This window comes from Falco peregrinus, chromosome 16 (assembly GCF_023634155.1).
Source record: "Falco peregrinus isolate bFalPer1 chromosome 16, bFalPer1.pri, whole genome shotgun sequence".
Taxonomy (NCBI): Eukaryota; Metazoa; Chordata; class Aves; order Falconiformes; family Falconidae; genus Falco; species Falco peregrinus.
In genome coordinates, this window is record NC_073736.1 from 3,859,418 (window position 1) to 3,873,618 (window position 14,201).

At 49.8% G+C, this 14,201-nt stretch overlaps 2 protein-coding genes across 2 annotated transcripts in view; one reads left to right on the forward strand and one right to left on the reverse strand.

Annotated features, from left to right (window-relative positions):
* The first annotated feature begins 262 nt into the window (after positions 1-262).
* Positions 263-4,560, forward strand: LOC101924058 (ubiquinol-cytochrome-c reductase complex assembly factor 2). The gene is made up of 4 exons (XM_055819610.1): positions 263-438; positions 3,169-3,243; positions 3,591-3,660; positions 4,382-4,560. The coding sequence occupies exons 1-4, from the start codon at positions 301-303 to the stop codon at positions 4,474-4,476; spliced, it is 378 nt and encodes a 125-aa protein (XP_055675585.1). The 5' UTR covers positions 263-300; the 3' UTR covers positions 4,477-4,560.
* A 152-nt stretch (positions 4,561-4,712) lies between these two features.
* Positions 4,713-14,201, reverse strand: part of ITPR3 (inositol 1,4,5-trisphosphate receptor type 3) — a 43,642-nt gene continuing 34,153 nt past the window's right edge. Inside the window, exons 47-58 of the mRNA XM_005239656.4 lie at positions 13,486-13,596; positions 12,818-13,010; positions 11,680-11,805; positions 11,036-11,208; positions 10,740-10,904; positions 10,054-10,246; positions 9,473-9,568; positions 8,903-9,027; positions 8,468-8,633; positions 7,549-7,709; positions 6,857-7,018; positions 4,713-6,555 (exon numbers count right to left, since the gene is read on the reverse strand). Coding sequence (XP_005239713.2) covers positions 6,487-6,555; positions 6,857-7,018; positions 7,549-7,709; positions 8,468-8,633; positions 8,903-9,027; positions 9,473-9,568; positions 10,054-10,246; positions 10,740-10,904; positions 11,036-11,208; positions 11,680-11,805; positions 12,818-13,010; positions 13,486-13,596 — 1,740 coding nt within the window. The 3' untranslated portion in view covers positions 4,713-6,486. The remainder of the gene's footprint in view (positions 6,556-6,856; positions 7,019-7,548; positions 7,710-8,467; positions 8,634-8,902; positions 9,028-9,472; positions 9,569-10,053; positions 10,247-10,739; positions 10,905-11,035; positions 11,209-11,679; positions 11,806-12,817; positions 13,011-13,485; positions 13,597-14,201) is intronic.

Below are 14,201 nucleotides of genomic sequence, written 5' to 3' on the forward strand. Positions count from 1 at the left end.
CGGGGGCCGGGCTGCGGGGGGCCCTGGGCCGCGCCGCTCCTTAGGCCTCGACCCCCTTGTGGCAGCCTGGGCCTGCGGACCTCGCCTGGCAGATCCCCCAGCCCTCACTGAAAGCCCGGCCGGGGCCGGGGGGGCAGGTGGACGATGCCGCCTCTCGCCCCCTCCCCCCTCTCCAGCCTCCCCTTTTGGGGGGCAGCGCCGGACCACCCCCCCCCGCTCCGGCCCTGCCCGCCCCGCCGCGCCTGCGCGCGCCGCGGCCCCTCGCGCCTGCCGTAGGTCACGTGGGGGCCGCCGGCAGCCATGGCGGCCAGCCGGTACCGGCGGTTCCTCAAGCTCTGCGAGGAATGGCCGGTGGAGGAGACGAAGCGGCAGCGGGACCTGGGAGCCTTCCTGCGGCAGCGGGTGGCGCAGGCCTTCCGTGAGGGGGAGAGCACGCAGGTGAGGGCGGGGGCGGCTGGGGGCTGGGCCGCGCAGGCGCCTCTTGGCTCCTGGCCTCCGGCGGGGGATGGTGTAACGGCGCTTCTGAGGCGGCTGCGGAGGGTTTGGGGCACAAATCTCAGTTTGGTGCCGGCCACCGGCTGCTTCCCTCGCCTCGGAGCTCGCTCGGTGGGAGCTGAGGAGGAGGTTGTGACCCTGGGTCTCCTCAGGGCCCGCACAGCCGCCTTGGGTCTCCTCAAGGCCCCACATAACTGCCCCCGGGTTTCCTCTGGCCCTGCAGAGCAGCCCTGGGCCTCCTCAGGCCTCTGCATAACTGTCCCCAGGTCTCCCCGGGACTCCTCAGGCTGTAGAGCTGCTCCAGGGTCTCTTTGATCTCCTCGGGCCCTGCAGAGCTGCCCCCGGGTCTCCCCAGGTTTCCTTAGGCCCTGTAGAGCTGCCCCCAGGTCTCCTTGTGTCTCCCCAGGTCTCCCCAGGCCCTGTAGTCTCCTCGGGCCCTGCAGAGCTGCCCCCGGGTTTCCTTGTGTCTCCCTAGGTCTCCTTGGGCCCTGCAGAGCTGCCCCCAGGCTTCCTTGTGTCTCCCCAGGTCTCCCCGGGCCCTGCAGAGCTGCCCCCAGGCTTCCTTGTGTCTCCCCAGGTCTCCCCGGGCCCTGCAGAGCTGCTCCTGGGTCTCCAGGTTTCCTCAGGCCCTGCAGAGCTGCCCCCGGGTTTCCTTGTGTCTCCCCAGGTCTCCTTGGGCCCTGCAGAGCTGCCCCCAGGCTTCCTTGTGTCTCCCCCGGTCTCCTTGAGCCCTGCAGAGCTGCCCCCGGGTCTCTCCAGGTTTCCTCAGGCCCCGCAGAGCTGCCCCCAGGACAGGCCCGAGTCAGCCCCATCAGCCACGTCCCTTGTTCCTCGCGTAGGACAAGCTGTGGTTTATACCCACTTCTTGCACCGTGTACATTACGTGCTCGGGACATCCCTCTTCCCCTGGTTATAGAAGTGAGATACAAAGCATTGTGAATTTGTCAGCGCCGTGCTGGAATTGAATTAATTAGTGTGTTTTCCTTGCCATGATGATAGGATAGGATGATTGCGTGATGCAGTGCGGAGTGCGTCATGAAATGCAACGTTGCCTGACATGGTTAGGTTGCAGCAGTTTTAAAATTGGATTCTGGCTACAGTTGTGATTGTGTTTGAGTTTGGGCTTCGGTGCTGAAATACATTAGAGAAACTAATGCTTGACTTAGGCTGCAGACCTTTACAGCCTTGGAGGTGTTGCTGTGGAATGTAAATGGGCCCTTTTTTAGCATAAAAACATTGTTCCAGGTATGTGTTTTCTACTTCAAGGGGCCATTATAGCACCTAATTCTATATTGGTCACCAGAATAGTCTGCAGCAGACATTTCGGAAAATGCTTATTGCTTTTTCATATGCTTGGGACAGCTGAATATGCCGCACCAATTGGCTACAATATCCCAAAGCTGCCACTCATCTTGAAAATCTAAATTGATGCCTGCAGCGCTGATGTCAATTTGTATGTATAAAGGCTTAATACAGCAAAGGGAAATGTACTGGCAGACAGCAGGAGGAACGTCTGAGAAATGAATTAGAACCATAAAGGATACTTTATCAGTCTAATGTCTGTTTTATTCACATGGAATAAGATTTGCTGATTTTACAGGGTGGGGGAATACTGTTTCTGCTACCCATTTAATAGCTATTTCTGCTATCATTACTAAAACATTAGGAGGGTCGTTTGAAATGTGACTGCAAGATACATTAAGCTGCAGATCACCTGCAGTGTGATGGTGCTGACTCCTGACAGTCTGTCTGTCCCTATATCCTCTCTCCTGCAGCAGCCATTACCTACTGAATAACGAAAGCCTGGCCTTAATTTTCCTTGTTTGCACAGAGGAGGCATTACCAGCCTTGTGCTGAACCTGTGCTGGTGTCCCAAGGACAAATGAGCCATGTCATTTTATCCTGACATGTTTCTGTTGATACTATTCTTATTCGTGTAGCCGTTTAAATCATTTATGTTTGATGTCATGGAGCAGCAATGCAGAGCTCTGGTCGAGTTGGCCCCTGTTGTGAAATAAAATAGAAAAACGAGATGATGTGCCATCGACGCTGCTAAATAGATGGCTCTGCAAGGCAGGTGCACCTGTCTGAGGCACCTATCAGAGGTTTAGGTATTAGCAAGATCTTTCCAACTTACTAGACCAAAATAGAAATACATTTACCCTTCACAAGCTGTTCATGTGTCTTTCATGCCGCTTTCCCCTAATCAGTTATAAATATTTTTAGCCTGCACCGGGATTTTCTAACTTCCATTCTACTATGTTATCCTATTTGATGCTTTAGAATAAAACAGGCAGTGAAAGTGGCCGTTGAGCAAGAAGTCTGGCAGATTTCACAGCTCTAGCCAATAAATGTGGGAAGAAAACTGTCTAGCAGTATTCTCATTAACTGCGTATTCACAATTGGTCTGCCAAATCTTTTTGAGCGGAGTTTAAGGTCCATTCTGGAAATCATGTGCCTCGTTATTCTCATAGGCCAAGCTGGTGAGAAGTGGAGGGGAAAGAAAATGATCGGCATTCTGGAGCGGCATAGCAGGGGTCACCAGCGTCCTGCATTGCACTGACAAGTCACCTAAGGTGCTCCTCGGCTGTCTTTCTCACAGGCTTTAAGAGAGGTGTTTTTTGCTGTGGAGGTTTAAAATAAGAGTGTTGTGATACTTTTATCCCTTTCCAGATTGCTGACCCTGAGGCCTGTGACCAAATGTACGAGAGCTTAGTCAGAATCCATACCAACTACTACAAAAACAAGGTGAGCTTTGGCATTAGCCGTCATCCCTCTTTTAGGGGCTGAGTCACCACCCACTGCAGTTGGCTGCCTTGTCCCAGCAGTGTTTCTGGGAGTGTCTGACAGACAAATGAGCGGTCAGGGGGATGCAGCACTACCTGGTGCCTTTGGTCACTCCAGGAAAGCTGCAAACACCTTGGCCTCTGTGGCATATATGAACAATGCAGATTCTTGGTATGGATGGATAGAACTCTTAGAGCTTGAGTGACAATGAGCTCGGACTCTACCGTATGGTGACATTTTAACCTTTCCAAGTGCACTGCAAGTAACGTCTTTCTCTCCTTCTCTCATCTACTTGCTTGCTTGTGAAGTATCCACGCCTGAAAGACACGAGCTTCACTGGAGTGACAGTAGAAGACTGCAAGATGATACTAGCAACAGGTACCAATACTGTGCTTGATTTGAGAATAAGTCAGTGCAGGAGATAAAGTACGTTCTAAGCTTCGTGGTGTTCACTGCACCGCTTCTACTAAATACCCATGACTAAAGGACAGAATAGGACTGCCATGCAAGTATATTAGGATGTTTAATGAGGTCTAAGTTTAGGAGTAATTGAGGAGATCTTCAGTAATCTTACCAGGGTGAAAAGTCGATTGTATTTTGCACTGGCCAGGATCAGCAAAGGGTTTGTAAGGGCTTTTTGAGATCACATAGCAGGAGCTATGTGAAAGAGATGCACATTTGCCACATTGTTCCAAAATGTACCTCAGCTTCTGTTTTACCATGTTCAAATTGCCTTCAGTATTTCTTCTTTTTTATTGGACTATGAGAGAAAACAGGATACCACGATGCAGAAATACTGTCAGCCAAATGATTTATTAAGTGCAGTATGGGAAACTAGTGCAGTTTTGTTCTGCTCCAGTTCCTAACTTTGATTGCAGTGTGTGGAATATTAGTTGCTAGTGATAAGGGACTCCCCACACAATTGATTGGAAGGGAAAACAAACTTGCCTCAGGTCCTGAAACAGAAATTCATTAAGATGAAAAGTCAAAAAAGGAAAATATATGTAAGGCAAAGCTGTTATAAGAGGGCTTTCATTCCTTTGCTTTTCTGTTTCTCTTCCTCTTTCCCCATCTCTCTCTTTTTTTTCTCCTTTTACAGACATTCTGAAACAGATGGAAGACATGAAAAAAGGTACATGGAGAAGACTGCGAGAAAAGTTTTATGCCAAGAAACCTGAAGAGGACTCAAAGTGATAGGCTAACTCCCAGATTCTCCACTGTATATATTCCTAAAGCACTGTGTGTTGCCATGATGAATAAAACCATTTATTCCTCTTAGCAACAGTATTTTTGTTCAGACCTACACCTTACACCCTTCATATATTGTGCCCCCTCTTTCTTTTTTTTTTTTTTTTTTTTCCCTCCCCTGAAAATCTAGGACATAGTTTAATGCATCTGTGCTGAAAATGTATTGGAGCAATGTAGTGTAGAGGAAAGAACTTTGTGATGTTAGACCTCATCCTGTGTATGACAAGAACTGGAACAAGCAGGAGATGCACAGAGCAAGTAGGTGCAACCTTGTTAGCTTTGAATTTGCTTGTGAAGATAGCAGTAGTGATGATGTGAAAGCTCAGCTGTGCTTGTGTTTCTGTGTGTTAGAGCTGGTACCAGGGAAATTGAGGGATAACTTTAATCATCGCCTTTTGAGAAGACACAGGAGAGGACTGAGGGTGACTACCACGGTGGCAGTGGAGCAGTGTAAGAGTTTAACTGAGATTTCAATGAGATGCTGCAGTGGTGTGTTGCTGGTTGAGCTAGCTATGTGCAGATTTCCCTCAGCATGAAGAGGAGGCTCCGTATGGGTTACTGCATATCTGAGGGATAAAGATAGGTTTTAATGCCGTGTTAGTATATATAGTGCCATAAAAAAAAATCCAAGTGTGATTAGTCCGTTGCTGTGGCCTATTTTTATTCCTTTTTAAAGCCTTAATGCTTGCATCAGCGTCTGTTCTTGGGAGGCAGAGGCACAGGGCTGTAGCCGGGGTGGCTACAGCACCGCTTGGCTTGGGAAGGCTGAGTGTCTAGAGCACGGCGATGCCAGGACTCAGCTTGGCTCCAGGCAGCACCAACAGCTGCTCCTTTTTATGTATTTGTAGTGTTTTCCTGGCAAGTAGTGAAAGAATTTGAAACTTTGCTGCAGGCTCTAATCCAGTACTTCAGAAAAGGAGGCTGGTGTTCAAGGTAGTTCTTCATGGTAGCATTCTTCATCTTCTGACTGGAGCATCATGCTACGTTAATATTTAACATCTGGAGCAGAGATCATTGGTTGTGGAGCACCTTGGGTAATAGAGCCCTGGTTTGGCTTTATGTCCTTGGATTGTTCTGTATTTCTATTTATGACAGCCCCATTACATAGCAGAGTGCGCAGGAGGGGAGCTTTCTTTACCATGTTTAAGTTTTTATTATAACATGATTTTGTATTTAATTTAGTTAAGGCAATTTACACTTCAGTTCTTAAGTAACAACAATAACAAAAAAAAAAAAAAAGTAGAACGTTACACCAGAGATGAAACTAAAACACAGGACACCCCTTTCACAGTGAACTCCTGTAAACCTGCAGTCTCCTACTGCTACTGCCCAGATACTCTTGGTCCACAGAAGGCAAAAAACTAGTTCACACTAGTACAAGCTTGGATACTCATCCTCATCTGGTGAGTTAAATTAACAAATCCATCTCCTTGAGTTCAGCTTGTCTTTACTGCACCACAGTGATGAACAGAATTCTTTAAATGGGGAGGGATCAGTGTGGAGCAGGTACAGCAAATACGATGGCTGGTTTGCAAAGACCCACGTGTACTAGTGCCACTCTTGGAATAAGTTAAATATTGCAGCCCTACAGCTAGTTACACTACACCCAAGGTGGAGGCCATCAGAATGTAGCGCATGGAGATGAAGATACAACCCTCCACATTTGCAAAATAAAGAGTTATTGCAATGAGGAATGAAAGTCCTGTATAATTTATCTTCCTACAAGGGCATTAGAGTAACATCTGGATCCAGGTTATCGTGAGGAATCCTGGCCAATCCCTGGTTCCTGAATTGCTTACAAGCGCTCTAAGGAAAATGTTGACTGTGAAGCCCTTCTGCATGGTCCGGCTCTCTCTGACGGCGATGTCCATGCGTGGAACCCAGGAATTAGCAGCCTTGTTAGCTGATACGTATGTGCAGTCCCTCGGTGGGTGAAGCCAGTGCTGCTTCTGTGTCTTAGTGGTTCATGGTATTCTGGACGTCCACAAACCCCATCCTTTGTCTGCGCTTCCGTTGCTCTGTCATCTAGAGTTTAAACAAGGACACGTGAGGCAGGAAACCAGGCCACCTTTCCTTTCACTAGCGTGCTCCTCAAGCGTGGGACTGACTCAGCTGCTCTAAGCATCTGCCAGAAAGCTCTGCAAAAGCCCATGTCCCACGTGTCCATGACCCCCCAAAAAGAGCTGCAGGAGCCCTTTGCTTTGTATCTGAAGTTGTACTGAGCTTGGTCTGGTTCTGCCTCCCGTTCCTTGCGATCAGTGTCTATTTTGGTAAGGACAGCGGGTTTCTACAGCCAGGTGTTCCTATTTTTAAAAGTGTCTAGTACCTGTTCCTTCAGCTCATTCAGCTGGGAGGTGAGATGGGACACCAGCTTCATCGTTGTGTTGAGTTTGTCTTGAAGATTTCGGATCTCATTCTGTTCCCCTTCCCCTTCATTGCTGACCAGTGACATGGCTCGCATCCGGGGGAACCAGTCAAGGTTCTTGTTCTGGAAAGGTGACCGTGGAGAACGGGAGTTGGAGAGGGGATGAGGAGGAGGGAAGGGGAAGAGACCTGGTAGGACCTGACAGTAAGCCTGGCCGTGCTTAGGGATTAAAGACATTCTCAAAGGCTCGTCTTGTCTGTATCTTTGCAAATTTTCCACGAATGGCCCACTTCTGGTTTTTTTCTTACAGCATTCTGGGCTCAAGTTCAGAAGTTTTTCCTTTCTTAATTTCCTTTCCCTCCCTCCTTGCCTTGAAATCACCTTGAAGTCCCATTCTCTACTGCTTCGATTCTGCCCTTGGTTTAATCCTTAAACACACAGTACAAAACATCAAATAGACAATGTCTTGTTGGCTGAGATTGCGAAGTGGAAATAACCAGCTAAGGAAGAACTAAGGCACAGCAGCGTTACTAAGTATTTTCCAAAAGCTGCTTCTCAAAACTATTTTTCTTTGGCAAGCCCCTTGTTCTCAGATATTTCCCTGGGGCAGGCAGGTTGCAACAGCAACAGAGCTGCCCTGAGAGGACACGTACCTTTATCATCTGCGCCACGTAACTCTCTGGCCCTGTGTAATCTGTCTTGTTCTTCACTCGCACCAGCACTATGAAGTACAAGTAGTTCCACATGTTGTGCTCGTATTTAATATGCTCCTCAAAGGACACTGTCTTGTTGTCAAACTTGTCCCTTTCCAGGCCTGGGAAAGGCAGGCAAGAACGGAGAGGAAGGTGGAGGGAGGAGATGGGGAGGGGAGGAGAAGGTAAGAAGTGAGCGAGCAAACAAATGTGAAGGGAAGTACAGATAATTGCATCTTCTCCCAGGTGTGACTTTCAAGAAGTGCTTTTAATAATTAGTTGGCATTTAGCACATAACAAGCATCCAGAACAGGAGGAAAATAACCCAGTTGTGTATTCAGGAGGCTTCTATTTAAAGTACTGCTAGCTATGCTTCCTGCCTATGTATCTAAAATGCACCCAGTGGATCTTTTTAGAAAAAAAGCAGCCAGATTTATTGGGTTTTTTAAGAAAAAAGCAACCAGATTTTTTGGGGTTTTCCTTTTTTCCTTTTTTTTTTTTTTTGGATGCCTTCCGATGACTGAAAGCATTCCAGAACATTTTCTGTATTCCAGAACATTATTTCTTTAGTAATCTGGTGCTTTTTTTCCACTGGCTAAGCGATGGTCTCGGGAGCGATAGATGCACAGCCACAAGACTTCTGCAGTGTGGTGGTTTAGTTTAACACCTCATTAACAGAAGGCAAGGAACAATACGGATAATTTCCCCTCTCAGTTTGTGTCCTTGTTTAAGCCTCCTCACACTGCAGTGACCCATGGCTAAACAGATTTAAGTTTTGCTGCGAAACAAATGAAAAGCAGAAACTTTTTCCCCTCCCTCAGCCTTAGAAGAGAGGAAGAGCTGCGGGGCGATTCCTGTCCAGTGAGGCCCCAGCACTCACCACATATGAAGCAGGTGGTCTTCAGTATCTCTTCCTTCTTTTGCTTCTCGCTCCTCAGATCAGCGAAAGTGTCGATAATGACCCCAAAGATGAGGTTCAGGACGATAATAATGACAATGAAGAAGAAGAGCAGGTCGTAGACAACCCGAGCAGGAAACAAGGATTCCTGTAATGGATGGAAAGGGATAAATGTCTGTCCCATGCACACCTCTCCTCTAGCAACTCCAGCCGCGCTGCCTTGTTACACGGGCTGAGGGCACCAGGTGAGGAGGAATAAAGGCTGCGGTAGGAGAAGAGAGGGGGAAAGCACCGGAGGACAGTGTGGGGCGTAGAGCTGGAAGCATCACGGGTTCCAGGGAGGGAGGGCAGCTGCAGAGCGGTAAATGCAGCAGGACTGGGTAGAAGAAAGGCATCCCACGCGCTGCCGAAACTCACATCCTTCGATGGCTTCCGCAGAATGTCACCCACGCCGCCTCCGTTCCTCAGCCCATGGTTCAGGACAGTGACGATGCACATGAGCAGCGTGTCACAGGCACGTTCCCACTGGTCAGCATCTGTTTCTAGAGTACCACAGGGGGAAATAAAAGCAAAAACTCAGAGCACAGACAGTGCTGAAGTACTAGACGATCACAAAGAGTCCAGAGCTGTGGGGACAAGTCTTGCTGCAGTGATGCAGCGGCAAATCCTCCTGGGAGCAGGTGCTCCTTGTGGATCTCCCAACCAGCAACCTCCCAGCAGCTCCTCCAGCTTGCTTCTTGCTGTGGAGGTGTTTGGCTGAGCGCTCCCGAAGCTCCCACTTTCTTTATGACTAAATTGAATCTACTTCACTATTTTTTATGCCAGGGTCAGTGCAAAATTTGCAGGCCTCTTGCCTAATATGTGCCAGAAAGTGGGTTGGTTGTTTCCATCTTCGAAAAGCTAGGCTTTTTCTGAGCTTGCTGACAAGCCAGGCAGCCAACCTACTCTGCCACTGACAGAGTCAACCTTTCTAATGAGCTCGCTTACCTTCCAAGGCAGTAGGCACAGCAGAGCAGCTAATTTTGTCACTGCTGCATGACTCCATGAAGGTCTCCATGTTCCTTTGCATCCCCAAGGGGTCATCTGCAAGTAAAAGAGACCGCAGCCTTGTCAGAGCATCACCTTGCCTCAGTAAAGCTCTTTGCTGCTGTCACGGGTGTTTTTTTCAACTGCCTCTTCTTGTAGCTTTCAAGCTCCTCAAAACCAAGTTGCTTCATATTCTCCTGGCCTCTTCTAGGCTTTGAATCTTCAGCTCGAGCTTCAGTAAGACCTCCGCAGTGCTAAAACTTTGTTTTGTAGCTGCCTACCCCCTTCTCTGCCATCACTCCTAGCACTAGAGCCCTGCTCTCTGCAGCATGAGCCCCTAAGCTGGCACAGGCGGCTGTCTCCTCCGCCAGCCCCAAAAGCAGCACTACCAGGAGCTTGCACAAGGGTGTAAAACCCACGATGCATGCACATGCACAGACACGCGTGTGCTTTTGCAGCGGGGAGGGAGCGGGTCTCATGCAATGGTCCAGCTGCAGAAGGGACCCGAGCACCGCAGCTACCGAGGGCAAGGGCTGAACCACCTTTGGCTTTGCTGTCCGGCAGCCGGTCCACCTCCAGGATGAAGTCATCCTTCAGGAACAAGAAGCCCACGATGGAGAAGAGGTAGACGAGGATGAGAGCCAGGAGGGCTGTCAGCAGGATGGAGCGCCCGTTCCGCGTCACGCTTTTGATGACGTTAAACAAGGTCTCCTCACGGTAGATCAAGTCAAACAGCTGAAAGGGACCCAGGAGCAAAGAAATGCCGCAGGGTGCTTTTCTTGATAATGCCTGGCCTACATATATCCCCTTTTATCCTGAGATCTTGGATCACTCAGCAGAACTTGACTAACTTTCACATCAAGCATTTAAGTTTCCCAGCTTACTGTAGGGAGGCAGAGAAGAATGAAGTGACTTATGCACAGCAGGAAAGCCAAGAATAGGACACATGCCCCCTGCCTCTGCCCTCACCAGCTCACGTTGTCTCCCAGCTGACCCAGATAAAGTATACAGTAGAGATTAGAAAAAGAGAGATAGCAAAAGACCAGGAAAGAGACAGTAATAGGTACTGTCGGAAGGCAGAGAGATCAGCCTACGCAAAGATTAGAACACAGTGAATTGTTCTCACTGCTGTTATCAGTCAGCCCCTGCAAGGTATCACAGGAACCTTCTAGCTTCTAACAGGGCACACAGGCTGCCTCTGTGCCCCAAACATCTGCATGTATTGTACCAGGATGCTGTAGAAGAGTTCGTGCACAAAGAGTCCCAGGACGCTCGTCAGGATGTAGCCAACGTGGTAAAGAAATTCCACATCCATGATCATGGCCTTGTAGCCTCGGATGAAAGTCCCACGATTGCCCACGAAGCTCACCACAAACACGATCTTGTTGGTCAGCTGGGGAACGAGCACAAATTGGGGGGGGGGGGGAACAACCAGAAACAGGGTTTGCTGCACTTCATGAATGCACAGCAGCCTCCTGAGCCAGGGGCTGCTAACGCTGCTTTTCCAGCGCACAGAGAACTTACATTGAGAGCTCCCAGTATGTTCAGGGTGAGTCCGATCCCCAGGTAATAAATGGATCGCAAAATCAGTGCCACAAGGAGCGGTCTGACGCCGTAGCGCTTGGTGAACAAGGCCATGATGGAGAAGCAGATCAGCATCCAGAAAAGCAGCGAGATCAGTGGGGAATCCAGCACTCCTGGGAAGAGAAGACCCACAGCAATTAAACGGCATGAGATGAAGTGCGGGCTGCCAGTTAGACACTGTGCTGCTGTCCAGAAAAACTCACGTGCTGATTATCAGTGGGAAGAAAAAGAGAAATTATGTTTGGCTGCAAAGACTGGTATGGACCAAGATCGTTCTTACTAACGCGTTTTCCTAACGTCTTTTATCTGAGAGCTCAAAACCACTCTAACTGACGGAGGCTTTGCAGGTACGTATTCTGTCGCTGCTTCCCCCCATTTTACAAACAGGGAAAGTGCAGCCCAGGGGGAAAAGACTTTTCCCTAAGGAGGAAGCAGTGGGAGGGCTGGCACCAGCAGAAAGCACCGGGGTCTTCAGGAGTCAAGAGGAGACTGAAGGTGGGGGGCGTGCGGGTAAGGGGACCAGTCTGCTTGTGCAGGAAGCTTTTTCTTCTATCTTGAGGAGCTGCAGATGCTGGGGCGCTTACCCATGGAAGTGGCTTCAACGTAAGGGTAGAAGAAAGCAATGATTATGTTGATGAAGACAGCCAGGTTGAAGGAAATGCTTCCCCAGAGTGTCATTCTGCGGGAGAACCAGTACATCAGCGGCATGCCTGGAGGGAGAGGAGGCAGACACACAAACCTCAGGCAACCTTGCGCTGGCCGGGGAAGGCTTTGTCCTCCCAGACATCCACAGGGATCGGCTCAGTACAGCTAGCAGGCCCGGAGGGACCCTTGCCTCCCACTTAAGGAAGCGATGTTAATCACAATAATAATAATAATAATAATAAAAAAAAAAGAACGTTAATAAAAGCTCCCTCCTCATCTGCTGAAATAGGACTGCAAGCTCAAAACGCTGCTGCTCACAGTTCTTGGCTTCTCAGCCCTTTGACCTGCTCTGGCACCTCGGAATCAGATCAGCTTCATCCTCATCCTCCTCCTCCCCATCACCCACCTCCTACAGCCTCGATGCTTGTATTCTTCAAAACAACAGTGTCTTTGTGTTTCCAGCGCTGGTGCTCGGTCCCAGAGGAGACCCAGCCAGCAATTTCCCACCCATACTGGAAACTTGTTTCCTGCCGAATTCCTCAGATAGTTTTGCCTGGATCTGTGAGCGTTTTCAGAGTTGCTGCACTCCTCATTAGCTGCATCGCAGTATTTATAGCGCGACTATTGAGCTCCTGTTATTTTACGCCAGGATTTCCGCCCTGATGCAGCCCTGAGAGCACCTAAGCAGGTCTGCAGGGTGCAGAGAAACGAGTTTTATTTATCATCTCTAGATTCTGGCCTAGGAGAAGGCAACTGCAAACAAATGAAGAGAGGGCTTTCTAGGGGAAAACACCTGCAGGCGTAATCCCAGGGCGTGTGCTCTAAGATGCGTTTCAGACTACTGAGGAGCTGCACCAACAGGCATGGAGGAAAATCACCCCTGGGATCTTGATTAACCTCCGCTCCCTGCAAGCTGCTGGGTGTGTTGGGCTCTACAGAGAGCAAGGGGCACAAGGAGCCCAGAAACGTGACCTCCAGGCTGCTGCCAGGGTTTGCAGCCCTTTCCAAGCTGCCCCCCAGTTTCACAACAGGGGCTACGTGAGGAGCCGGCGCTGGGAAGGTCTGGTTTGCTCTTACTGCGCAGCTTCTTCTGCCATTCCATCTCGTTGTGGAGGAAGGATGACTGGTCGAAGAAATCACTGACTTTGCTGCCCTGCTCGTCCTGCTCTGTGGTGGTGAAGAGCCGGTACTTGGTCTCCTTGGTGAGGAACTCGCAGATGCCAGGCACCGGGAAGATTATCTGCTCCATGCTTCGGTCCAGGCGCACAATCTGCAGGAAGCAGGGCGCAGGGGAGGGTGCCGTCAGATCCTGCTCCTGCCACGCTTTGGTTTCCTCTCTCCTAGACCCAGATATGCCTTCCCCTCCTCCCTCCCACTCCACCCAGATCCAAATATCACCAGCCACTCATCTAGAACGCTAGAAGCTGGCCTGGCAAAGGCAGCCCGGGCTGTGCCAGAGGGAAGCTGGGTATCCACCAGGAGATCCATGCTGACGAGCAAGGATGGGGCTGCTGAACTGGCTGCATCCCCACTGCTGCTGGCAGCAAAAGCAAGGGTCCAGGAGGCAGCTTGTTCCCTCAGCTCCTCACAAGCTTTGCTAACGCCTCCAGCAAAAGACCCATTTGCTTTTTGCCAGCACAAGGGTGGGAATAGGGCAAAATAACCGGGCACGAGGCAGCTGGAGCGCAGGTGGGGTTCACTGACCACGTGCATGCACATGCAACCCAACAGCTAACGGGTCTTGCCTCAATTTGGGATGTGTGTTTCTCGTAATACGCCAGCGGATCCTCCTCTTCTTCCTGCACTGGGGCTGTCGACTTCAGCATCTGTGTCAGCTGCTTGTTATTGAGGCTGAGCTGGGATGTGGGGAGAGGGAGAGAGGATGAGAGTGGCCTCAGCGGGGGGAGTCAGCTCTAGCTCTGCACTGACAACAGCGTTCCTCAAAATCTACCAAAGCTGATGAGGTTTTCAGGGAAAAGCAAATGAATTAAACCTTCCTAAAGGGTTAGGAGCCCTCCCCGAGGTGACAGACATTCAATTCCCTGCAATAATTACATCCAAATGCTGCTAATCCACAAATTACAAATCAATGCCCATAAAACCCCAGGGAAATCATATTACTGCTGAATCTCATTTGGGATCTAAGGTACATGGGCAAGAAATGACAGTAAAGGGCTCAGCCCTTCCTTTTCTGCAGGGGAAGGGAGAAAGGCACAAGCAGCACCCGACCAGGGCCACCAGCCTGTGCCTGCGGCGAGCTGGATGTCACCCTATATTTTTGGCTACAAGGGCACTGTTAAGTCTTTCCTTCTTTCGTCCCCCTGGGGAATACCAAAATCCATCAAATCTTCAACAACAAGACGCAGGGTGGCTCAGCAAGGGTGGGAGATTCTTTCCAGCCTCCAGTCAGGATCAGGGCAGCTTGGAGGGGCTCTGCCTCCGTTCCCGCAGCCTCTCCGTA